A 24,897-nucleotide genomic window follows, 5' to 3' on the forward strand; every position below is an offset into this window, starting at 1 on the left:
TCATGGGCCAGAACTAATCCCGTGGCTTTGTCCGACTCCCGGCAAGCCAGGGTGTCCAGAGGTGGAATGGCAGACACATTTGGTGAACAACACTCCTGTCTCCCATGGGAAGGGCAGTGAGATGTGGGAACCGTACGCTGTAGACAGCAGTGGCATGAAGCAGGTTCGTATCACCTCGGAAGGCCTCTCCACAGATAGCTGAAAACTGCCCCGTGAAATAAGATCATAACTGCCCTGGACGGCCTCCCCACCCAGAGCTGGCCCCAGTGGGTAGAAAGAAGCCCTAGATAGAAATATGTAGAGAACAGGTAATTTTTAATTTAAAATTTTGAATGGAGAGCAGTTACATAGTTCACAAGCTTTAAAACATCCAAATTTACGCAGCACAAAGAATCCTGTCCTGTCCTGTCTAATCCTGTCCCTTCATCCGCCCAAATACTACTCCCAGCCCCAAAGTCAAGCTAACCACTTGTAAATTGCTTGTGGATCTTTGCAGAGTTTCTTTATGCATTTAGATGCAGGTACAGATATATGCCCTCATTTTACTGCCTTTTTAAAGAAAGTTTGTATTTTTTTTTCACTTACCATATATCTTGGTATCTTCCCATTTCAATACATACATGTGTGAGCCTTTGAACGGCACGTTCTTCCACCACATGGCTGCTCCCCAGTTTATGTAACTGGCCTCTATTAAAGGACATTGGTTTGCTTCTTTTCCTTTGAGATTACAGATAGTGTTCAGTGATTATTCCTGAGCATATGTCATTTTACTCAGGTGCAAGTATTTCTCCTTTTGTAATTATTTATTTTGGAGAAAGAGTGTGCATGGGTGGGGGGCGGGGCAGAAGGAGAGGGAGGGAGAGACTCTCAAGCAGACTCTGCACGGAGTGCGGAGCTCGATGTGGGACTTGATCTTGTGACGCTGAGGTCGTGACCTGCGCCGAAATCAAGAGTCAGACGCTCAGCCAGCTGAATCACTGAGATTCCCCACAGGTGCAAGTGTTTCTGTAAGATAAATGTCCAGACGTGGACTTGCTGGGTCAAAGAAAGTATGTATGGATAATTTTGATAATATTGCAAAATTTCCTTCTATAAAGGCTGTACCAAGTTACATTCCCAGGAGCAAGGTATGGGCGTCTCTTTCCTCAGACCCTCACCAGAGTGTGTCATTAAACTTCAGAATATTTGCGACTGAGAGAGGTGACAAATGGTGTCTCGGTGTGGTTTCATTTTGCATTTACTTCTCATGATTAAAGTCGGTCATTTCTTTGTATATTTAAAAGTCGTTTATGTTTCCTTGCCTGGGATTGTTCTGCTTCTTGTCTGTTTCAAAAAGGCTTCTCTCTTCCCCAGGACAAACTCCCCAAATGGTGAGAGACGAAGGTCATTTTCTGGAAATCAGAATAGTGTAGGAGGAAAAGAGGCTACTATTATTTCATCTTACTTAGACATTCCCTTTACACCCAAGAGAAAGACCGTGTAGATTTAGGTCTTTGAAGATGACGTTATCTCCTGTGAAAGCTCCTGCTCCCTCCCCTCCTCCTCTCCCTTGCTTATTCCCCCAACTACCCTGAAGCCTCCTTTTCAAGTACCCCTGTCCTGGCCCCACCCTACCCCCCAAAGAACTACATCACTTCCCCCTTTGATTCGTCCTTTCATGGATCTTACAAATTTAGGCTTTTGCAAGGGTCACTAAATATATTTCAATAGGAGAGAGACAGGTAACGAAAATGAGGGAAGCAAGGTGGCAGGTTTGGCGCAAAAGGGAGCAGTGGAGACTGGGGCCAGCCAGAGCCAACAGACCCTGCAGCCCTGCCTCTGCTGATGGTTGCTGTGTCGAGTAGCTTTCACTGTGTAACAGACCCCGCCAAACAGAATGCCCTGAGACAAACATTTATTTGGCTCATCCTGCTGCATGTTAGCAATGTAGCCAGGCTCAGTAAACGATTCTTCTAGCCCTGGCTGAGCACCTTCACGTGCCTGTGATCACCTGTAGGTCAGCTTTGCTGATCTTGGCTGGGCTCTCTTGTGTATCTCAGACACGGGAGTGGACTCAGCTCTGGCCGCACAGCCTCTCATCATCTGGCAGGTGGCCCAGGCTTGTTCAGTTGGTGGTCATATGGTTGAGAGAGGGAGCATGCGGGGAGAAGGGAAAAGGGAAGTGGGGGGCAGGGGAAGGTAAGGCCTTTGGAGGTCTTGGCTGGGAATTGGCATGCTGTGCTGCAGACCCAAGGGGTGGACAAATAGACCCTACTTCTCAAGGGGAGCAGCTTCAGGGTCTATTCAAAGTGTGTGGGTACAACAGCAGCCACCATAACAAAGGGTGCGGATACAGAGAGTGGGATAATTACAGCCCTGTTTTACAAACCTTCCACCTCAGTTGCCATGTAGGAATATGAGTCCACTGTGGCCAGATCCTCTGATTTTTCAGAAGTCAGAAACTTTGATATAACATCTCCCAGGTGCCAAATACTGGCATCTAGCTCAGACGTGTTAGCACTGTGGGGGGCCTGGTGGGCACAGAGGCTGCGGTTTGTCATGCCGTCCACACTCCAGTCTTCCCAGCCAGACCGGTGCAGGCTTTTCTTGTGGGCTCTGGTGCCGCACTGCCCAGTGGCTGATCTGGCTCTGCCCCCAACTCACCTTGGCAGAGCCATTTCATGTCTCAGAACCTGGTTTCCTTAGGTGTAAAGGGGGAGTAATAACTATACGTCATGGGGGTATGGACTCATTGTACGCAGGTGACAGTCTGTAAACCCCAACTATTATCCTTGTCTCGACTAGGCAGGGGTTGTATTTCTCTGAAACCACGCTGTGGCTCTCGGCTCTAGTGGTCCAAACGCCCTTTGTTTTTTGTTTGTTTTAAAGAATTTACTTACTTGAGGGGCACCTGGGTGGCTCAGTTGTTAAGCATCTGCCTTTGGCTCAGGGTGTGATCCCAGTGTTCTGGGATCGAGCCCCACATCAGGCTCCTCCGCTGGGAGCCTGCTTCTTCCTCTCCCACTCCCCTTGCTTGTGTTCCATCTCTTGCTGGCTGTCTCTCTCTCAAATGAATAAATAAAATCTTTAAAAAAAAAAAAAGAATTTACTTATTTGAGAGAAAGAGAAAGAGTGCAGCAGAGGGAGAAACAGGCTCTCTGCTGAGCAGGGAGCCCAATTCGGGCTCAATCCCAGGACCCTGGGATCATGACCTGAGCCGAAGGCAGATGCTTAACCAACTGTGCCACCCAGGTGCCCCCCCCTTTTCTTAAGAGAGGGAGGGAGGGGTAGGGGAGAGGGGCAGAATGAGAGGGAGAGAGAAAATCTTAAGGAGGCTCTGTGCCCATCATGGAGCCTGACGCAGGGCTCAATCTCATGACCCTGAGATCATGACCTGAGGCAAAATCAAGAGCCTGCCCTTCAACCGACTGAGCCACCCAGGTGCCCGTCAATGCTCCTTTTTTATAACAAACATTAAATTATTATCCTGACATATATTCTCGATATAGATATGTATATCTATCTCCTACCTGTATACAGAACTGGAAAAAAATGGCTTAACTGTAATAAAAAGTAAAAGGAAAATAATGTCTAATAAAGCAATCTGTATTTCAGGGTGCAAATGCTTGGGCACCACTACCCTAGAAAAATCTAATGAAGGAATCAGATGCTGGCACCTACTTAAATAAGTTTGGATTCAAGGAAAGGAAAGTCAGAAGCCATTCTATGTAAGAAGTATCGGGAAAGGAGAGAGCAGAGACTGTGCGTGCCCTAGAATGACACGTAGCAAGGAGAGCAGATTTGACCTCCTGTGTACGGTAAGGAAAAGGACACGACATAAATGACACAGGGACACCATTATGCGCTGGGGGCAGAGGAGGTGAGGCTACGATGTTCTCGCAGATGATCTGGGTCTTGTTTATGGAAGGTAGCGTCAGAATCATTTCCAGTGTTGTGGTAAGTGACTGGAGTCGAAGTGTCGCAAAAACATCTCTGTTCTTGAAATTGCAGCACATTCTGAGGTATTCGTTCAGCCTGTGTGCGTTCAGAGAGACATAGGAACAGCACGCTTCTCACAGTGCGGGGCTGTCCTTGCAGACAGCCTGCTGCCCTGGTCCCTGCCCACTAAGTGCCTGGAGCAGCCCGGGGCCCGCAAGTTTCCACCAGGCCCTCCATGAGAGCCCCTGGTCTAATGTTGCCCCAGGAATATGCCATTCTTCCTGCCGGCGTTGCTTTCCACCTCCTCTCTCTTGAAACAGTAATCCTGGCCTTCTTGTGCCTATGACCATGGGCCTGTTTCTGGAGCTTAGCCAACTAGAATCACCACACCAACCAGTAAGTGGGTCTTTCTCAGCCAGTTAGGATGGATGAGAGCATCCAGTCAGATTCTTTGTGATTCCAAAATGCATGCTGCCTCCCACCCTTTATTTGGACGGCTGAGTGGGTGGGGTGTTCAGTTTATCTTGTCTCCTACTGCAGCTGCCACCTGAGGGCCAAGGGGCTCAAAGGCTTGCCCTTGCAGGAGGCAGGAAGCTCCCAGGCTATCGGCGGGGAGGCAGCTGCCCTGCTGAGGCCGGTCGGTCCAGCACCGAGCCCCCACTGGCTCAGAATGACACCTGAGGCAGTGTTTGGAGAAGGCAAATATCTTTGTTTTCCTTTATTGGCAATCTTCGTTCATTTTCTTTTTCAAATGTTTTAAAAATTTATTTGAGGGGGGGACACAAGCAGGGGAGAGGGGCAGGGGAAGAGGGAGAAGCAGGCTCCCTGCTGAGCAGAGAGCCCGATGTGGGGCTCAATCCCAAGACGCTGGGATCATGACCTGAGCTGAAGTCAAGAGTCAGATGCTTAATCGACTGAGCCACCCAGGCGCCCCAGGAACTTTTTCACTTAACTATGGTTATGAATATCTTTTCACAGCACTAGGAATAGTTCTACCATGTTCTTGTTAATGGCTGCACAGAGTTCCTTTCCCGAGCAGCTCACAGACTCCGGTTGTTTAACCAACCCCCTGCTGATGGGTATCTGGCTTGTTTGCAGTTTTTCACTGTGATAAGTAGAGTTGCCGGTAACTTCTACCTTTATCTTTGCTCACTTGAATTGACATTTCTGTGCGTAGATTTCTGGAGTGGGATCATGGAACAAAGGATTTGTACATTTCACAGATTGCCAAACTGCTCTTCAAAAAGATCTTAGCAAGAAAATGTAAGTGGGCTGTCTCCCCACACCCACCCAGCTCTGAGGATTATCTATCTTGCTTTGGTTTGCTTTGGTATTTTCTTTTCTTTTTTTTGGGGGGGGGATTATCTTTCAATTTTTATTGCCTATTTGAAAGGCCATTTAAAATATTTTCTCCAGGGGCACCAATGTGGCTCTGTCAGTTAAGCATCTGACTCTTGATCTCAGCCCATGTCTTGAACTCAGGGTCATGAGTTTGAGCCCCATGTTGGGCCTACTTTCAAAAAAAATTTTTTTCCCTCCAGATTACCTTAGAAAAGCTGTAATTGTAAAAGGTGCTGTAATTCTGTCATGACTGCTTGATAATTGTGGAGAAGAGCTGTGATCTTCTCTTCGAAGACCCCCTATGCTCTTATTTGTGGACAGCTGTCCTCATGAGGCAGTTGGCCCTTTCCTATGGCAAGTAAGCCCAGAGGACAGAGTTTTGCAAATATCTGGTGACTTTTTCGATCTCGCCTGCCCGTGGTCAGCCAAGTGCTAGGAAACCCGTGGTGAGAGCAGATGGTCAGCGTAGGCATGTCCTGACAGGTAATCCTACCCCCACCTCCCCCATAACCCCCCACAGCTAATGAGGAGGCACCCACCTGCTCTGCCTATTCTTAGCCTCATGACTGATCTTTCCTGGACGTGGGTCTGACAATATTTCCTTAGGAGGAAGAGCAAGAGGCAGGGGTACCATGGAGAGGGGGCCAGAGAATGGCTTTGAGCAGCACCTGTGAGTCTTCTTGGAGGAGGCATGCTTAGACACTGAGGTTTGAAACCCTCGTGGGCTTCTTGAAAGGCAGGTCTGAGGGCTACTGGTCATGATCAAAGAAAAACTGTGCGAGCCTCTTCCCAGATGCCTTTGACTTGGGCACTTTTTCTGCAAATCTCCGACATTAGCAAGAAACAGACTAGAAAAAGTCATCCATTCATCAAATAGTGCATCTGGAAGGGATCTTGACACTACTCATTCTTGTGTTTTATTTTTTACTTTTTTTTTTGAGAAAATTTTCACAGCTGTCAAAAAACAGAACGTAATAAACATATACCACTACCTAAAATTAACCAGTGTTAACATTTTGCTTCATCTATTTTTATGCTAAATTGTTTAAAGACAAATAATAGACATCATAACTTTTTACCATTAAATACGTTGTTTTTTTTTTTTTAAGATTTTATTTGTTTGTTTGAAAGAGAGGTTGAGAGAACAAGTGGGAGGAGGGGCAGAGGGAGAAGCAGACTCCCTGCAGAGAAGGGAGCCCAACACAGGACTTGATCCCAGGACCCTGGGAGATGCTTAACGGACTGAGCCACCCAGGTGCCCTACCCTTAAATAGTTTAAATGTATCTCTATAAACATAAAGTTCCTGTGATTTTTTTTTTTTTTAACTTTCAACTTTTAAAGCCGCAGAACCATTTTACTGAGTGAAATATCGCATGGCCGTCCAGCATACAGAGTTGTGCTTGGGACAGAGCCAGGTGGGCGTGTCACGCTGGCAGATGACTGTGTGAGTCTGAAGCTCTGGACAGAAGCTGGAAACAGAGGTCTGGGTTGGGGGTGTGTTTACAGCCATCAGACTAAGTGGAGTCAGTAAGAGAGTGAGTGGAGGGAAGTGAAGGCCCCAGGGCGCTCTGGCATTGGAGCGAGGCCAGCAGAGGAGGCCAGGAGAGTGGCCCACGGAGCAGGAAAATCAGGACGAAGGGCATCTCTGGGGCCAAAAGAAGAAAGTGTTTCAAGAGCAGGGACTAGTGAGCTGTGTCTACTGCTGAGAGGCCAAGGAAGCGGAGGACAGAGAAATGACCGTTGCATTTAGTACAGATGGGAAACCAGGGCCCAGGAAAGGGTACAGTGAGAACTAGCAGTACCTGTCTAGCATCTAGACCTCATGCAGTACAAGTGAGGAAACTGAGAACCACATAGGAAGGTGAACTGCCTGAGAGCACACAGAGAGTTAAATGGCACAGCTGGGCCTAGAGCCCAGGGCTCTGTTGCCCAAAACGGTGGGTTTTCCCTACCTAACGCCAGCCTTCTCCCTCAGGCCACAAGCTGGGCCCTCAGGCCTCAGTTTCTTACTGGTAATCCCTCTGCAGAGGATTACCAAGTACCCATTGCTGCTGCAGAAAATCCTGGAGAACACAGCCCCTGATGCCAGTGCCTACCCTGTCCTTCAGAGGGCTGTCTCTGCCCTCCAAGACGTGAACACCAACATCAATGAGTACAAGAGGCGCAAGGAAGTGGGTAAGGACTTGGGGAATTTAGGGGCTATATCAGTGAGAATGCTTCCAGCTACAAAGATACTCCTTTCAAGCTATCTTCATTAGTAAAGGAAATGTAGTAAGATAGCCACAAGTCCAAAGGTAAGATGGACTTCAGGTAGGGTTTGATCAGGGTGCTGGCTCCATTTCCCTATAATTCTCTCATCTCTACACTTTACTGTGTGTCAGCTTCATCTTCAGACTGGCCTCCCTCATACTAGTAAATGGCTATTGTTCCATGACTCACATCTGCACACCACACCCTCCAGGATAAGACAGGGCCTTTCTCCCCTTAGTCATAAATTAGATTGGAGCGTCATTCTGATCGGACCCATTTGGGTCATGTGCTCACCCTGAACCAATTACCATGGTTAGGGGAATGCCATGAGCTGATTGGCTTGGGCCTAGCTTATGTATCATTCTTGGAAACAATCACTGTGGCCAGGGGTTTGGAACTGTATGAATTGGCTTATCCCAGCTAACACCCACCCCTTGAACCAAAGTGAGATCATTCCCATGCAAACCACATGGCTGCTATGCTGTGGAGGAGAAATGAATACAGAGGAGGCCAAGGGCTGTGTGTGTGTGTGTGTGTGTGTGTGTGTGTGTATACACACCTTGGGAAGGGCAGCTAGTGGGTGGGGTACGCTGTCTCTCAGGTTGTTAAAAGAGAAAGGTTTGGAAAATGAAGCAGTGTCCCAAGTAGAGAGCAAACAACTGCACGACCTAGACGGTATAATAGTGATAATTTAGCTCATGCGACAGGTCTGTCATTCATTATCTGGTTTGATCCTTACAGTCGCCCTCCGAGGCTGGCCCCAGTAGCCCCATCTCACAGTCAGGTCAAATGAAAGCTTAAATGGTTCGCTCCACATCCCAGAGCTGGCGAGAGGCAGAGCTGGCTTTCAGACTCGGGCCCAGGGTGGGTGACAGATCAGTGGAAAGCCCTGCACCAGGAGTGGGGGAGTGTGGTTCCCAGCCTGGCCTGGCTGACACTGGCCCAGGAGCCTCAGGCAACTCACCTCTCACTCGAGTTCTTCTCTAGAAAGTACATGCAGACCCACTATCTCACACGATGCTCCCAGCAACCAGGTGAGGTGGCTGGTCTCATTTACGAACGAGGGAATAGGCCCAACAAGTCAGGCAGGCGGGCAGCCGTTCAGCCCAGGCTCACACCTTGCAGCAAGCCCTGGGCTTTTCCTCTGCAAGCTGCTGTTCGAACAGGTGCGCACTGATGTTGGAGAAGAGGGCCCAAGCGGGCGCCAAGTCAGGTGTGTCCAGGATGCCTGCTTTCCCGGGTCAGCTTTGGTCCCCGTGCCTTCCCTCTCCTCTCTTGGTGCAGCCTCCAAGTACACGAAAGTGGAGCAGCTGACCCTCCGCGAGCGGCTGGCCCGCCTCAACACGCACACCCTCTCCAAGAAGACCACCCGGCTGAGCCAGCTGCTGAAGCAAGAGGCGGGGCTCGTGCCCAGGGTGAGCGCGGGCGGCGGATGGGCGGCATCCCAGCCGTTCCAGAGGGGCAGGACTGTGCCGTGGGTCGGGCAGGCGGCTTAGACTCCTGTCAGAGAGGAGGAGGCCGAGGCCACGGGGCTGACGTGAGCTCTCAGCGCTGCGTCGCCGGGAGCAGGCTGGGTAGGCACCCTCCCGTGATTCTGGAGAGCCAGGCAGGGCTCTCTCAGCTGCGTCCTGCGCTGCTCTTTCCCTGAGGATCTTCGTATGCAGGTAGGAGAGCTGATGTCTGGGTGCGGGCAAGGAGCCAGCTGGGAATAGCCACTCGGAGCCGCTCAGGTTCGTGGAGGACTTACTTGAAACCAGTAAATGACACAATGAAGTGGGTGTTCTTATGACCCCATTTGCAGCTGAAAAAACAGGCTCAGGGGAAGGTAAAACACTTGCCCAAGGTCACACAGCTAGGGAACCAGGACTCCTATGCTTGTGAATCTAATTCTATTATCCCAGTACAAAACCACGAAGCAGCACTCACTGCCTCTAACCGTCCCACTCAGCTCCGGGCTGGAGGAACCGGCTCTGATCGGCAGGGCTGTGGAAGGTGGTCCCAGTGAGAGCTTGGGACGTGGGCTAGGGCGTACTGTTCCCCCCTCTCCCAGCGTGGATATTCTCAGCTCTTACAAATGTCACTCTCCTCTCAGACGGAGGACAAGGAATTTGATGATTTAGAAGAGAGGTTCCACTGGGTGTCGCTGTGTGTGACGGAGATGAAGCACAACGTAGCTGTTTACCGGGATAATCTGGAGGTGAGGATCCCGCCGGTAACAGTGCTGGGCTGGGCTGGGTCCCGCGGGCAGGAGGCGTGCGCGGCCCAACCGACACGATGGCAAAGGCATCCACTGCAGGAACCCACATGGAAGAGGGCACCAGGTCGCTGGCTGCAGGTCAGAGGAAGGGCCATGGGCGAGCACGCCCCAGCCCACAGCCTCCGAGCCCATGGAGCTCCTAGGGGGTGAGGTTGCCACTGAACAGGATTAAAATTCACTGGGGTCCGAGCCCTCCAGAGGGACCCTGCCAGTCTGGCTCCTAGAGCAGGTGATGCCCTCGGGGCCTGCGAAAGTCAGGCGGGTAATACCGAGTGAAACGTGCAAGTGTCCGAGGCTTAATGTCTAACAGGCTGTTCACGAGACTTTTCAGTAGAGTTAAATACATAATAATATTTAGAATCTGACTGCATGTATGGATGAGTAAAATCTAAAGGGGCAGCTGTTACTTGGCTTGGAGAAGCTGTTGCTTTTTGGGATTATGGACCCAGGGTAGCCAGTTCTGATTTTAGGGGGAAAAAAACACTTGCAGATGAAATCTCATGATATGTCCACGTGAACAACAAATTTAATGAAAACTTAAATGCTGTGCAGGCCCAAGAAAATCCATTTCTACAGGCTGAATTCAGCCCACAGGGCACCAGTTTGCCTGCCACCCGGCACATCATTTTCCTTGTGCCCAAATCCTCCTTCACTGTTGTCATCGAGGCTGACTCATTCCATCCACTCTGTCCCTTTTCTGTGGTTTTGTCCTCAGTCGTGTCCATTTGCGCAAAGCAGTTTGGTCTGATAACGGGCTCTTTGGATAATGGGATTTGGGGTGGCCTTATGGGAAGCGTGGAAGAGGGAGGTCGTAGCCGCAGGCCCCTCTGTGTGGGGCAGATCCCCCTGCTCGTTCCTGCTCCATCCTGGCCCCCCCGCCTGCCCCCGGCAGAAGGCAGCAGGATCCTGTCACAGTGCAGTGAGATGGGAGGGACAGCTTCCAGAGCCTGCAAGAGAAAGGATGGAGAAGCCATGAGAGAGAAAGCAAAGGCACTTGGGAGACCCATCTGGCTTTGCAGGGTAGGACAGATATTTGGAAGCATTAGGCTTCCAGATGCAGGCTTACATGACAACACAGTGTTGACATGGAATCCCATAGCAAGCACGGGACTCCTCTTTTACTCCTCTGAGTGCAGGAGAAGCTGCTTTTGCTGATATGTCTTTAACACCGGCATAGTGAGTCTTGGGCTGGGAGCCTTCTGCAGGCAGGGATGTCCGGACAGAACTTAATGACGTTGTTTGTTTTTATAGCAGTTATTCTTACATACCTATTTGTGGCAGTTATTGCTGGGTTTCCCTTTATGGTAGTGTCATAAGGTGATTTAAAAAAATACATTGATATAAATAGGAATGGTTAGTTGATTTCAAGTATTAATAGAATATGTGGAATATAGACATGGCAGTAAAATCACCAAGGGGCTATGCAAACACACGAAGTTTGGGCAGCGCTGGAATAGGGAGAGAGATCGATTCAGTCGAAGGAAGAGCGTGCTAATCACCCAAGCTGTGCAAGGATGGAACAGGCTGTGTGCTTCCCTGTCACGGCGGCTGTGCAGAGAGCCTGGACGGCCTCTTTGGCGTAGGGTGGGGGACAGGCATGAGATGGGTACGATGGGTCCTGATTGGCTGTCTCTCATTTGCTCTGGGTCCAGGCTTTCCTCCGCTTCAGGCCCCAGGAATACGACCTGGACATCCCTGGGGGGCCTGTGGTACAGTACTGCAGCCTGATGAGAGACCTCCAGCTCCAGGCCTTCCCGCAGTTTGTGAGTGGAGCTTCTCCTTCCCCCTTTCCTTGTGAGGCAGCTGGCAGAGCTTCGTAAGAATAATATTTAGGGGCCTCCTGGCTGGCTCAGTCAAAAGAGCATGCAACTCTCGATCTCAGGGTTGTGAGTTCGAGCCCCACGATGGGTGTAGAGATTACTTAAAAATAAGATCTTTTTTAAAAAAAGGAATAATACTTAGAAGCCAGACCCTTTCTACAGTTCTCACACCCATACCCGCCCAGAGTAGTCAGAGGGCGGAGATAATTATTAATGCATTTTACTGACAAAAATAGCCCCAGCTAATGTTCGCTGTGCCTTACTATCCGCCAGGCAGATAAGCTGCTCAGCCCTTTACATTCTTCATCTCCATTAATCCTCACAACACGGCTGATGGGGTAGATGCTATTAAAGCCCCAATCTGCAGGCGAGAGCTGGGGGCTCAGAGGGGGTGACTTCGCAGGTTATTCAGGTGGTCAGTGGCAAGATGGGATCTGATCCCCAAAGACTATGTTTGTGGTCACCCTCTCTACAAAATCTTTTAAGACTTGTGCACAGATGTTAGGACGTGCCAAGCCCTCTGCTAAGCTCATACATGCACTGTCCCCATTGTTCAGATGGGCACATCGAGGCCCAGAAAGGTTAGATAACATGCAAGAGGTCACAGCGAGTTGGCTGGGGTGGGACTACAGCCTGGTCCTACCTACCTCCAAAACCCCTTCTCCCGGTGCCTGCTGTCTGCCTCGTCCTTCCCCAACCCTAAGCTCACCTCTCTGCACAGAAGCAGCGGCTGGAAGGCCTGGTGTGGCAGCCACTGTGCAGCCTGGCTAAAGCCCTGGCTGGCCCTCAGAACCTGATCAAGAAGCGCCTGGACAAACTGCTGGACTTCGAGAGGGTGGAAGAGAAGCTGTTGGAGGTGGGCAGCGTGACGTACGAGGAGCAGGAGGCCCGGCACACGTTCCAAGCCCTCAACTCCCTGCTAGTGGCTGAGCTCCCGCAGCTGAACCAGCTGGCCGTGCGCTGGCTGGGCCAGATCCTGTGCACGTTCGTGGGCCTCCAGAGGGACCTTGCCCAGCAAGCGCTGCAGAGGGCAGAGGGCAGCTTGGCCCAGGTAAGGCCTCTGCGGAATAGCCAGGCGGGGCCCCATAGCACCTGCAGCCAGCTGTTCGCGGGGGCGGGGATGGAGGGAGATTAGGCCATCGGGCGCTTAGCAGGCAGCCACAGGCACCTTCTGGGTCTCTCTTGTGCCATTAATGGAATCTGATCATGCAAACAAGGATAGAACTGGGACTCCAGGCAATTCCTGGGCTCTGGGATTCAGAAGCAGAGGAGGCTCTGCTGGGAAAATAGACCTTGGGGCCCGTCCTTGGAATATATTAGAAGTCAGCGACAGAGGCCAGGCCTCTCCTACACAGTCGGTAGTCAACGTCTCCAGTTGGCGTTCCCGCTGCTGTTACTACTTCTAGCAGCTGCGCCCTCATGAGCACTTCGTGTGTACCTTCCATGTGTTATCCCACCTCATCCTCACACTGATCCCACAGAATAGATATCATCATCATCCTCATTCCAAAAGGAAGCTGAGGCACAGAGGGGTTGGACAGCGTGCCCAAGGCCACACAGCCGACAGCAGGATTTGAACCTTGGCAGTTCAACTCCGGAGCCTGGGCTCTGAACAGTGCTTGGCAGCCTATCAGAAGAGCTGTCTGCTGAAAGCATAAATAGATTGCAAAGAAGTTTGGACAAACCTCCAAGTGCGAACTTTGAATTTAGAGCTTTAAAGACCAGTGTTGACACAGGGAAGAAGACGGAGCTGCTTTCAGGTCTGTCTCTTATGTCAGCGTCAGAGCTGAGAGGTTTGTGTGTCTGGCCCCCTGGGCCGTCCAGCACTCCTCATACCACACACTGTCTCCGGGGTTTCATGGTCTCCAGCTCAGCCGTCCCCATACAGTGTGTTGCATGAACTTCCCCTGAAATGCGCATGCCCTACCGCCCTTGCAGCTCCTTGTCCCAGGCCACCTTGTGGTCCCACTTCCAGCACACCACTTCTGAGTGCGACCATGTCCCTTTGCACAGACCCCTTCCTTGGCCCAAAATGCCCCCCAGCCCAGTGCCCCCCGTGCCTTTCACAGTGCGTAGTGCATGGTGGGAACTCCCCAAATCTGTGACAGATGACTGACTCTCTCTGTGAAGCTCTCAGGATCCCCCTTCTGCAGCTGGGGGAGCCCATCTCCCCATCGTGTATAGTCCAATAGCCCTTAGGATGTGCTCTGCTCAGCACTTCGCAGAGCCTGCCTTCAGCCGGGGTGCTGGATGAAGCTGTTTCTCCTTACTGAGGGGGGCCAGACCTATAGGCTCTTCTTCTTTTTGGCCTTCAAAGCATTTAGTACAGAGTTCTGTCTCAGACATGCTTTTTGAATTTAATTAAGCCTGAGCCATCTGCAAAAAGAAGCGTTTCTCTTTCCTGAAGGCAGAGGGTCCATCTGATTAGATGATCTTGTCATTCTATTCCGTCCTCCAGTTCTGTCTCCAGGGCTGCCCGGCCCCTTGTGTATAGACCGGGATGTGCAGGGCTGGGGAGCGCTGCGGGAGGCCAGTAGCGGGAAGGTCAACTTTATAAAAGCAGAAAGAGGGCCTTTCCTGGCTGGGACTGTCATTGAGAGTGTTAGGGCCCGTCAGCGATTGGTGCCAGCTTCCTTGTCTGTGTCCCATGGCCCAGCCCCCTGGACAGTCCCGTGGAGCCCAGGAAAGGCCTGCATGGCAGAACCTCAGTCTGTCTGCATCCTGGGGGTGGGAGAAGGGCTCTAAGTCAGACCCAAGCACAGTGAGCTTGGTGACAAGCAGAGAGGACATGTCTCTGTTAGCTGTGGGCCTTACTCGTTCCTAAGTTGTGTGGTAAGAAGGCCGGAGATGGCTAGCAGGGCCAGGGTCTCAGGATGGAGCATTACTCAGAACTCCTAGGGGTCCCAACCAGCTGACGCATAAAGCAGGACGTCCTAACTCGCATAACTGGGAGGCCCCGGAGGCGATCGAGCCCCGGGCAGGGTGCATCCAGGACAAATAATGTCAGGACGCCGACTTTCGCTCCACCTCCTAGCTGTTTCCCTGTCTGGGCTGGCTTCATCCTCAGGCCAGCCTTTTCCTGCATGGTGGGAGAGAGAGCACATACATCTCAGCATCTACAGGAGAGTTTTCCTCTCATTCTCAGCTTTCATATACTAAATCTGACGGGAGGATTCTGCTTGGCCTTGCTTGGGTTCGTTGTCTAGTCCGTGGGCTGCTCACGGTGGATGGGAGAAGGGAGGCCGTGCCTGCCAGCCCTGTGGCACAGCTCCATGATGGGCAATCCTCCTGGACCCCCACAGAGGGAGGCTTTCTTGAAGGACACCGAGTGCGTCAGTCGGCAGACAAAAATGACAGCTGACAAAGACATAAAGACCCATCTTCACACATCTGGGGCTAGAATGTGGGCTGCGAGAGTCTTTCTGTCCCTTCTCCTGGAGAATGCTCTGATGACAGTGTCTGTCCCACCCAGCTGCCCCACTACCACCTCTCCGAGCCAGCCTTCAGGAAGCTGGTGGAGGACACACTGGGCCAGACTGGTCACCAGCTTCGCTCCTTTCAAGAGAACTTTGAGAAAGTGCTGCCACCCCCCACCACACAAGTAAGTGCCCCTCGTTGCCCCGCAGACTGTCCAGTCCTTCACCTGTCAGTGGGGTAAGGCCTGGTCCCGTTCCCTTTTCCTCCCCAGGGTTCCCTGCGTCCTTTCCCTCTCTCCTTTCTGTCTGTGAGCTGGAGGGGGTGGCGGGATTCACACCACCTATACACATGCTCTTCGTGGCCAACAAACCCAAGAGCCGAACAGTAGAATATTAAGTGAAATGAGACGTAATAACAGACAAGTGACCTTAGCAACCCCAGACCTGGAACTCCACATTGTTTTAATGAAAGCTTACCCTGTTTCCTCACCATCTCACGGAACCAGCTTCAATACCAGCATTCAGGGTGAATAAAAAGTTGGAATAACAAATCATTTAAATTTTCCTTTTGCTATGGAATTTTTAATTGCAAAAAACAGTATTTCGGTTGCATTATGGTTTACAGACTTTGGCTGGCCAAATGCTTTTTTTGGGTAAGGTATTTTTCTCTAAAATAGAAGGAAAGGGTATCTTCGGTGCACTTGAAGGCTGGATGCAGGTAGTATATTTTGGGAGTGGAACAGAAGTAGCTGAAAGAAGGGGGTCCCACAGGGCTACAGAGCTGGGTGAGAGGAACCTGAAACTGTGTTCAGTCACACGTGAAATGTGAAGTGAAGGGTCAGGAGACAGGGCAGGATTCTGGGAAGGGAAAAGGGGACCCCAGAGACCCAGAGAGACAAGGAAGGAAGCCCAGCAGAGCTGGCCCATGGAGGTGGCCTGCGCACCTGGCTGGCAGGCAGAGAGGGCCAAGGCCATCAGGGATGCAGGCCTCTCCGAGGATGGTGGACTCCTCCTTGGGCTGCAGCCATCCCCCCCCTTCCCTCCCACACCGAGGCTGCCCCAGCCAGAGGTCCCATGGCAGGTGGGGGGTGGCTTTGTTTTACAAAAAGAGGGCAGTCACCCCTGAGTCTCTTCTTGGTGATACTTTTGCTGGAAGCAATGAACAAGAAAACAAAGGCAATGCCAGGAGATTTTTGGATGCATGGAAAGTGCCACTGAGTCATTCTTCCCAGCTGCATGGCAGTTTCCATCAAGGCAAAGCTGTGTTCTCTGTTTCTATTACCCCATTCACAAGGCTCACTGTGCCTTATAAACAGTAGGTGCTCAATAAATACTTGTGGAATAAAAGGTAGCACTCCCTTCCTTCACGCGTGAGGGAGGGTCTGCACACATCGCCCTGTGCCGGCTGTCCAAGCGGCCACACGAGTCAGGCCTGGTGCCCGCGGGAAGCTTAGGGGCCTGCTCGTTCAGGCTGAAAGACCTGTGCCAGGCTTTCTCTTTCTCCTGTGGGATAATTTAGCCTGAGGCTGTGGCCAGAATTTAGGGCCCCATCCTAGAGTTCTGTAACTGAGAACTTTTGGAACCTGAGCCAGTTTAGAAAAATCCAAGACGTTTAGAGCTAAGAGGAATTTTAGATGTTAAATTAGAGGGTTTTTGGCGGGTTTTTTTGCGATCCCTTTGGATCCTAGGAGTGTGTTCTTGTGGTCCAGCCATCTGTTAGTGAGGAGGCTTGCCCGTTGGCCGCAGAGGTGGGATCGGCGCGGGACTCCGGCTGTCAGCGCGTGGGCACACACTGGCGCCCGCTTTGACACGCCAGCTCAGGCACCTGTGTCTCTCTTTGTCCCCCCCCCACCCCCCACCCAGCCACTCCTTCCAGGGGCTGAACGTCAGGTGCAGGCTCTCTTGAGCAGGTATGGCCCCGACAAGCTGTACCAGGTGACAAGCAACGTCAGCGGGGCTGGGACTCTGGACCTGACACTGCTGCGGGGCCAAATTGTGGCTCTCCTTCAAAACAAGGACACCAAAGGCAACAGCAGCCGCTGGCTGGTGGATACCGGGGGTACGTGGGGCTTCATGGGCTCTTCCCCTCCCTCTGGGGAAACCCCCCAACAGGAACCAGCGGAGATCGGGGTGTGGGCAGGGGTCTGGCTGTGCAAATCCGGGATGGGAACGGACACAGGTAAAAATGCAGGGCTTGGGGCACAGCCAGCTTAGTGTGGCCCGTGACATGCCAAAGAGGAAGTGACTCTTATATTGCTACATCTGTTATCAAGCACGTATTATGTGCCTTGGGGACCTCACAGACCATTGGGGTAGACAGAGATGTGTGGAGGGAGCTCCAGCATCACCGTGAAAGATGTAGATACACGGAGAGCTTGGATCCCAGCTACAGGGAAGGCCTCCAGCATCCAGAACAAGGGACGTGTGATCCTGACTCCCATGCACTGGCCCGACCTTTGGATGGGCTGATCAGGTCCAGGTGCCCCAGTGTTACTGGGCAGGAGGCGGGTGGCACCTTGAACCCAAGAGGAGATGGCCCAGCAGTGTCTTCCAAAAAGGGGCCTGTGGCCCCCAAGATGAGGGTCACACAGGGTTATTGGGAGGAGATCCACAGACAGTTTTTCCTCTTCAGACAGTTTACTATAATTGTTACTGAAGTATTTTTCTGCGTATGAGAAAAACCATTCGTAGTACGGTATGTACGTAGTACGTAAACCCATGATTTTTTTCCTATTATTGATAGCACAGGTCTTAAGTTTTAAAAAGCGAGTCTATCAAAAAATTAAGTATGTGACTCTTGATCTCAGCTCAGGTCTTGATCTCAGGGTCACGAGTTCAAGCCCACATTGAGCCTACTTTTAAAAATTAAGAAAATGGTACAGATCCAGCAGAAACCGTGAAAGGGCAGTCTCATGACTCAGGTTGACAAACAGCTGAATGGGGATTCAAGCTGGCTGCTGGGGTCAAGAGGACTGAGTTTGGATCCCAGGCCTGCCACTTTACTAACTGTGTGATCTCAGAGGAGTTACAGAGCCTCTCTGAGCTCCGGTGGCTTGGCCATCAAATGGAGACAATGGTACTGACCTGGAGGGTTGATGTGAAGACTGGACAATCGAATGCCAGTTCCAGCACCTAGCAAGCTCTCGGGAGGTGCTGGCCATGTGCAGTGATAGTGACCAGAACAGTACTGGGATAGTTGTTCATGAGCAGGAACCGGGGGCACTCAGCGAAGAGAAAGGCAGTTTCTGCCGCCTGGAGAAAGCCGTCCTGGGTGAGGAAGCAGCTCTACTATAGGCCTCCACTCAAGGGGGAGGGGACCCGTGGGCCCAGCACCAGGAAAGCAGTGTTCATACCAGCCCAAGGAAGAACTTCTTATCCCTATCAAAGCTGTTCAAAGCAGAGTGACTTGCCTTGGTAGGGAATGAGCTCCCTGTCACTGGGGGTGTACAAGTAGAAGCTGGAAACAGGGAGTGTGGGTGCTTTAGGGGTGGGTTTGTGAGGTTCCTGGATGATCTTTTCAGGTCCTCTTTAGTGCTGGGAGGCTGTGCTGGAGGCATTCGCATCCGTGAATGGTGCTGACTTCCTCTACAACTAAAAGACATGGAAAGGGTGGTCCGCAGCCAGATAACGTTCTGCATGTCCTGTAGGACACCGAGGGTATGTGCCAGCTGGCAAACTGGAGCTGTACCGCGTCATCCCCAGTCAGGAGGAGGTCAAAGGGCAGGAGTGGCCTCACAAGGACTCCCGTCACCTAACACCAGAGCCCACCCCAGCCCCCGTCCCCTCTGTCCCAGCGGTGACCCAGGTGAGTCTGGGAGAGGGGTGGGGTTTGCCTCCCCATGGCCGCCTGGAGTGGGGCTTTGATTTTCCTCCTATTTGAAGAGGCTACCGTCGTCCTGTGAGGCCAGGGCCCTGGTCAGTGGCCACAACAGTGTCCTGGTCAGGAGTGGGCCTGGAAAAGGAGCCTCATCCTTGCCACATCAATAAACCCTTGTTCCCAATCAACAGGGCAAGTGGGATTCATTCATTCATTCATTCAGTACTTGCCCAACAGTGTGTGAGATGAGAGCTAGAATAATGAGCAAGAGTAAATCTTGGTCCCTGCCTTCCTCAGATTTATAATCTGGGGGTGGGGAAAACAGCAATTAATAAAATAATCATGTGAATCATTGTCAAGTTAGAGCAGTGATAAGCGCCAGAGCCCTAGGTGTGGGAGAGGTTTAGGAAAGGCTTTTCTAAGAAGAACGATGCTTTTTCTCAGATTTGAAGGGTGAGCAGGGATTAATTGGAGAAAGGGAGTGTGCCGGGGTGTGGATGGGAACAGCTCCCCAGAAAGCATGCATAGTGAACGCAAAGGCGCCAGCGTGTGTGTGTGTGTGTGTGTGTGTGTGTGTGTGTGTGTGTGTACACAAAGCAGGGGCACGTGAGGAACTGAATGAAGGGTAGGGGTGTGGTGCTGTTACGTGAGCAGGGCCAAGCCGGCAGGGCCTGGTGGCCTTGGCAAGGGTGTCAGCCTTCGCTTCAGAGCAGTGGGAAACCTACATGCGTGTTCACAGCAGCGTTATTCATAATTGCCAGAAAGTAGAAACAACCGAAACATCCATCAGCAGATGAATGGATAAGCAAAACGTGGCATGTCCATACAGTGGCATATTACTCCTCTATAAAAAAGAAGGAAGGGCCAGCACATGCTGTCACATGCAGTTCTGTACAAAAGGCCACGTGCTGTATGACTCTGTGTATATGAAATGTCCAGACCAGGCAAACGGGTAGAGACGGGAAGTAGATCAGTGTTTGGCAGGGGCTTGGGGGGCGGTGGGGGGGGGTGTTGGGAAGGGACTGCTGTCTCGTATGGGGTTTTTGAGGGGATGGAAATGTTCTGGAATTAGTAATGATGGTTGCAGCCTTTGAACCTATTAAAAATGAATTGTATACTTTGAAAAGATGACTGTTACGGTATTTGAATTCTGTCTCAAAACAAACAAAGCGATGGGAAGACATCGAAGGGTTTGGCTTTGCTAGGATGGAGTCTTCGAGGAAGGAGAAGCTTCGTGGGGTCGCTGTGAGGGCTGGATGAGATAGGAAGGCCAGGCCAGGCATTGGGGAACCTCGGTAAGTGGCAGCCACACTCCCAGCTAGAAAAGAGCTTCACAGGTGACAGGTGAGCAGTAGAAAGGGTGGGAGCAGCAACAGGGAACAGCGGCAGGAGCCCAGAGGCTGGTGGGGAGTAGCCCGGGGAGGCCTCGGGCCAGGGAGGAGCCTCATGTGGGCTGCGTGGGGGCTGCGGAGTGGCCCGTGGGATCTGAGCTGTGCGGCTTGTGGCACATCCCGGCAGAGGCTCCGAGGGCCAGTGACTGGAGCGTTAGCTGCAAATGGTGGGTCGGGGCTGCCTCCTACTGGGCGTTCCCGCCTGTCAGCAAAGGACCCGCAAGGAGCTCGCCAGAGGGCCTGGCTCCATCCAGTGTGGGCAGGAACCCTGCTGTGGGCGAGCCCAGCCGTCCCTCTTCCCAGACCCACGAGCTGCTTCCTCTGTTCTTGGGCCCACGCTTGCGGGGTCACCCCAGTCCTCCCCTGCTGCTGCTTGTCCCTGAGGCTTGGCCGCAGTAACACCAGGAGTAGTGCACAGAGTCCGAGCAGCCTGGGTTTCCTGGGCCCTGAGCGCGCACCGGGCACGGGCGTACATCACTCGCTGAATTCCCACAATTTCCTGGAAGGGAGGGTGTTATTACTTCCATTTTGCAGATGACGAAACTGAGGCCAGGGAGGTGAAATAGTAGCCTAGTAAATGCCCTCCCCTCCAGTTTTTTGTCCAGTTCAGTGTCTTTCCCTAAAAATTAACCAAGTCCCCCAATCCCCAGTCTCTACTCCAAGCTGGGAAGTGGGCCTGGGCCGATGACACCCTCAGATCCGGGAGGGTGTTGGAGGAGAGGGTACACGTCCTCTCCTCAGTGGGGTGGCAGCGGTGGACCGAGAGAACCCATTCGGACAGGCCTGGCTTCATTGTCGTGTGATTTTGAATAAGCTCCTTGACTTCTCTGAGTCTCAATTTCCTTATCTGAAAAGTGGGGCACATGGAATTACAGAATCGTGCAAGTCAAGCCTGGCTACGGTGCTGGGACAGAGCCGGGCACACAGTCGGTACTGCTGGTGGGAGTGGCAGCAGTCGCCTTCATCTTTAGCATAGAGGACGTCCTTGGGCAGCGGGACCGCCCAGCCGTGGGGACTGAGTCGGGTGGGAGGGAGCAGGATGAACAGCGTCTCTGGGTTGGGTTTGTCTGTCTCCCCACTCTGACCGTTTCCGTGTCACTCCCCATGTGTTTCAGGCGGTGGCAGTGTACCCCTTTGTGGCCAGAAGCAGCCATGAAGTGAGTCTGCAGGCGGGCCAGCTGGTGACTGTTCTGGAGGCCCAGGACAAGAAGGGAAACCCGGAATGGAGCCTCGTGGAAGTGAACGAGCAGAGGGGATATGTGCCTTCCAGCTTCCTGGCCAGGGCCCCGGGCCCAGCTCCGTGGGGCTGGAGTCTGCCCTCCTAGGGTGCCCGCCGTGGAGCCCGCGCTGCCAAGGGACGGGAGGCTTAGATGCTAGGACCCTGAGAGGGACAGGAAGCCAAGAGAAGGTGGGAGTGGAAGAGGAGATCAGGCCGAGGTAGGGTGAAGGGCAGCCCGAAGAGGTGGGTGGGCCTCGCAAGAGTAGCTGGCGTGGGTGAGCATGAACGGCTCCAAGCCAGAACCGCTCGTCAGGTCTGCAGAAAACATGGTTCCCATCTGAAGGGCAACGGCCTGGATGGCACGTCAAGTCGATGAGGACTTGTAGCTTATGGCCCATCTTACCTGTGCTCTCATCCAGCCCTGCCCACCAGAGTGGGTCACCCAGGTGAATGTGACCTGTGTGCGATGGGGTTGTAGGGAGAGGGGCACTGGAGAAGTCCAGAGCTGCCTGGCCTGACAGTTCACTTCCTCCCTGTGGCATCAGGAGACACCCTGCCACACCGGCCGCTGAGTTATCTTGGGCAGTGAACCCTCTTAGAGCCTCTCTAGCAAGAGAGGAGCGGGGGCTTGTGAGGGCAATGGAAAGGTTCTCCGGAGATTCTTGGCTGAGCCTTGGAGCGGGTGTGGCCAGGTCACAGTTGCGGAATGTGTTTAGGCAAATTCAGAGGCTGTTCCGGGAAACGGGAGATTTTGAGGGTGTGTTCAGTGAGGTGTGAGCGGCTATTGCCTGTTACATACTTGTGTTCTCGGGAATAGGGAACAAAGAGCATGCAAATTGCTTAGGCAACTCCGTGCAGCTGATGATTGAAAGCCTGGTGGGTGGGGGAGCTCGCCTGATGGCTTGCTTTCCTGTTTCTGGAAGTCGGGAGCCAGGGGAACCCCCGGTGGTTTCAGGGCCTGGAGGCAGCAGGTGAGTGTGATGTCAGTTGGCTGGAGGGCCTTAGACAGAGGTAACCTCGGTTTTCCCATCCACAGAGACCTGACTCACAGGGTTATGGTGAGAATGGCCTGAGGCTACGGACGGGAAGCTCCTTGTAAATTGTGACGTGTGATGGAAGCGTAGATGGCCATCGGTAGCAGGATGCGCCCTGAGAGTGGTCTCAGGATGGCCCAGCACCCGCGGGCAGAGCTGCAGACGGAAGCGTGCTGCTGCTGCGGGCCCTGCCCAGGCCGTGGCTGACACTGGGAGTCAGCACGGTGTCCCTTCCCCTTGGCCCAGGGTCTACCTCAGGAGCCTTCTCCGCACTGCGTTCTAGGTAGCCAGTCTCCGGCACTCGGTGAGATGAAACCCACTGTCATCCCTTTCTAGGACCTGGGAACAGAAGCAGCTCCTGTTGAAGGGAGACCGATCCACGGGGGCCATTTTGGGTGCGGCCGCTGCTGTGTTGTGTTGTCACTATGGCTAAGACACATCTCAAGATTCAGGGAAGCGGGAAAAGGTGGTCCGGCCTGGTCTGTAATACAAATTATACATTTGGGGACAGACCCAAGTTCAAGTGTGGGGGGAAAACCAGTGGTAGTTTATAGACTTATTTCCAAGAACTTCTCCGCGGTACTGTAACGGTGGTGCTTAAGGCTGTGAGCGCGGGCTTGGGGAGGGCTTTTAAGAAATAGACACACGCCTGCGTGAGATCTGCACCTCACTCCTCAGCTTGTGAGAGCGGGAAGATGTGTCATGTGAGAGAAACTCCGTCCCCACCGGCCCTGTCCCGGCACCAAATTCACTCTATAAGATGCTCTCGACTCATTTTCCTTTCTCTTTCCTACTCAGATTTCTAATACAAATAGGAGGCCTAGGGGAGCAGATAATAAGATAGGAAATCCATTTGTGGGTTCCTCAGTGCTTACTGAGAGTCTCCCTGTGGGCTAGAACCCCAGCTCAGGCTTCTCAACCTGGCTGCGTGCTGCGGTACATGCGACTGATGCCAGGATCCCCCTCCCCCTGCAGAGACTGTAATGGAGTTGGTCTGGGGTGTGGCCAGGCCCTCAGGAACTCAGAAAGCTCCCCAGGTGCTTCTGGTGTGTCACCAGGGCTGGGGACCTCTGCCCTAGACACGCAGTAGTGGACGAGACAGGCCTGCGGTCGGAAGCGGCCGCCAGCTCTAAGCTAAGTGTGCCCCCTCTGAGTTCTGTCCTAGCTCAGATGTTTGGAACAGGCAGTTTTAGAGGTGGTTTGAAAGAGGACAGCCTGTTCTCTCAGGTCCCAGAATGTATATTTATTACGTGCCATTAAGAGGGACCCGAACAACTGGATGTTCCTGAGGGCAGGAGGGACCCGGAACACACCCGGAACCACACCTGTCTCGCGAGGGGAAAAGGAGTGTCTTCAGTAGCGCACGGGTTGTGGTTTCTTGTAGACCAGGGAGGGAGGTCCAGAGTCACCCACGGCTGAGAAAATGCGTGTCGAGAGGGAGAGAATGGCCTGGATTTTCTGCAGGGGCCTCTGTGTAATGTGCCTTCCCCCTGCCCCCGGATGCCTGGAACTATCGCACTGTGTCCTATGTATTGCGTTGCGGGTCCGCCACGTACCGTATTTGCCAGGGAACCAAACAAGACTGATCCCCAGGGTGGCCCTTGCTCCCCGCCACAGAGTGCGACCTCTTTACCCTTGTGGGCCCAAACCCAGGTTTGAACGTGAGGACAAGGTTACAGTATGGAGGAAGGGTGAATGAACCCCTGCTCACTCTGGGGAGCTCTGGTGGGTCAGTGACATGAGCTGCTGGGAATAAAGGACTTCAAAGATGAAAACGTCTCTGGAGTTCGCGGGCCTGTACCCATCGGACAGTCAGATGCCCCAGAGTGACAGGTGCTCACTGGACACCTGCTGTTCATAAAAATGGGACCTCATTTGTTCATGTGTTCATTTTTTTCTTTTTTTAAAGCTTTTATTTAGTGCACACGCACAAGCAGAGGGGTGGGTGGGGAGAGGCAGAGGGAGAAGCAGACCCCCCCCCTGAGCGGGGAGCACAAATCCGAGCTCCATCCCAGGACCCAGAGATCATGACCCAAGCCGAAGGCAGACGCTTAACCGACTGGCGCTAACCACCCAGGTGCCCTCATGTGTTCCTTTGACGAGGGTCTACCACACACCGCTGGCGCCTCCAGGACTTGGCCTTAGCTGCTGGGAAACAGTGGAGGCCCTGTCCTCCCAAAGCCCACAGTCTGGGGAGGCAGACAGACAAGTCAGTAGTGCGTTACATGCAGTGTAAGCGTTAGGAGAGGGCAATGACAGGTGCCACTGGTGCCCAGTGGAGGGGTCAGCCCCTAGCCGACCCTTGGCAGCTAAGGAAGGCTTCCTGAGAGAAGTGAGATCCAAGCTGAGGCTTAATGGGTAACTTGGGTTGGGTGAAGGTGAGAGGGAGGGCACATGCAAAGGCCCAGAGGTACACATAAGCATGTTTCATCA

General features: G+C 52.6%; 1 protein-coding gene across 8 annotated transcripts in view; it reads left to right on the forward strand.

Moving 5' to 3' along the window:
* The window catches only part of ARHGEF37 (Rho guanine nucleotide exchange factor 37), a 47,153-nt gene extending 22,815 nt beyond the window's left edge, over window positions 1-24,338 (forward strand). For 6 of the 8 annotated variants that reach the window (XM_057312247.1, XM_057312251.1, XM_026510740.4 and 3 more), the window contains 9 exons: window positions 7,236-7,435; window positions 8,795-8,925; window positions 9,603-9,707; window positions 11,420-11,530; window positions 12,309-12,638; window positions 15,060-15,188; window positions 16,867-17,062; window positions 18,651-18,808; window positions 21,327-24,338. In XM_057312247.1, coding sequence (XP_057168230.1) covers window positions 7,236-7,435; window positions 8,795-8,925; window positions 9,603-9,707; window positions 11,420-11,530; window positions 12,309-12,638; window positions 15,060-15,188; window positions 16,867-17,062; window positions 18,651-18,808; window positions 21,327-21,536 — 1,570 coding nt within the window. In that variant the 3' untranslated portion in view covers window positions 21,537-24,338. Of the gene's footprint in view, window positions 1-7,235; window positions 7,436-8,794; window positions 8,926-9,602; window positions 9,708-11,419; window positions 11,531-12,308; window positions 12,639-15,059; window positions 15,189-16,866; window positions 17,063-18,650; window positions 18,809-20,025; window positions 20,111-21,326 lie in introns of those variants that run through there. The other 2 variants (XM_048224420.2, XM_057312250.1) reach the window with 2 other exon arrangements.
* The last annotated feature ends 559 nt before the right edge of the window (window positions 24,339-24,897 follow it).

This window comes from Ursus arctos, unplaced genomic scaffold (assembly GCF_023065955.2).
Source record: "Ursus arctos isolate Adak ecotype North America unplaced genomic scaffold, UrsArc2.0 scaffold_15, whole genome shotgun sequence".
NCBI lineage: Eukaryota > Metazoa > Chordata > Mammalia > Carnivora > Ursidae > Ursus > Ursus arctos.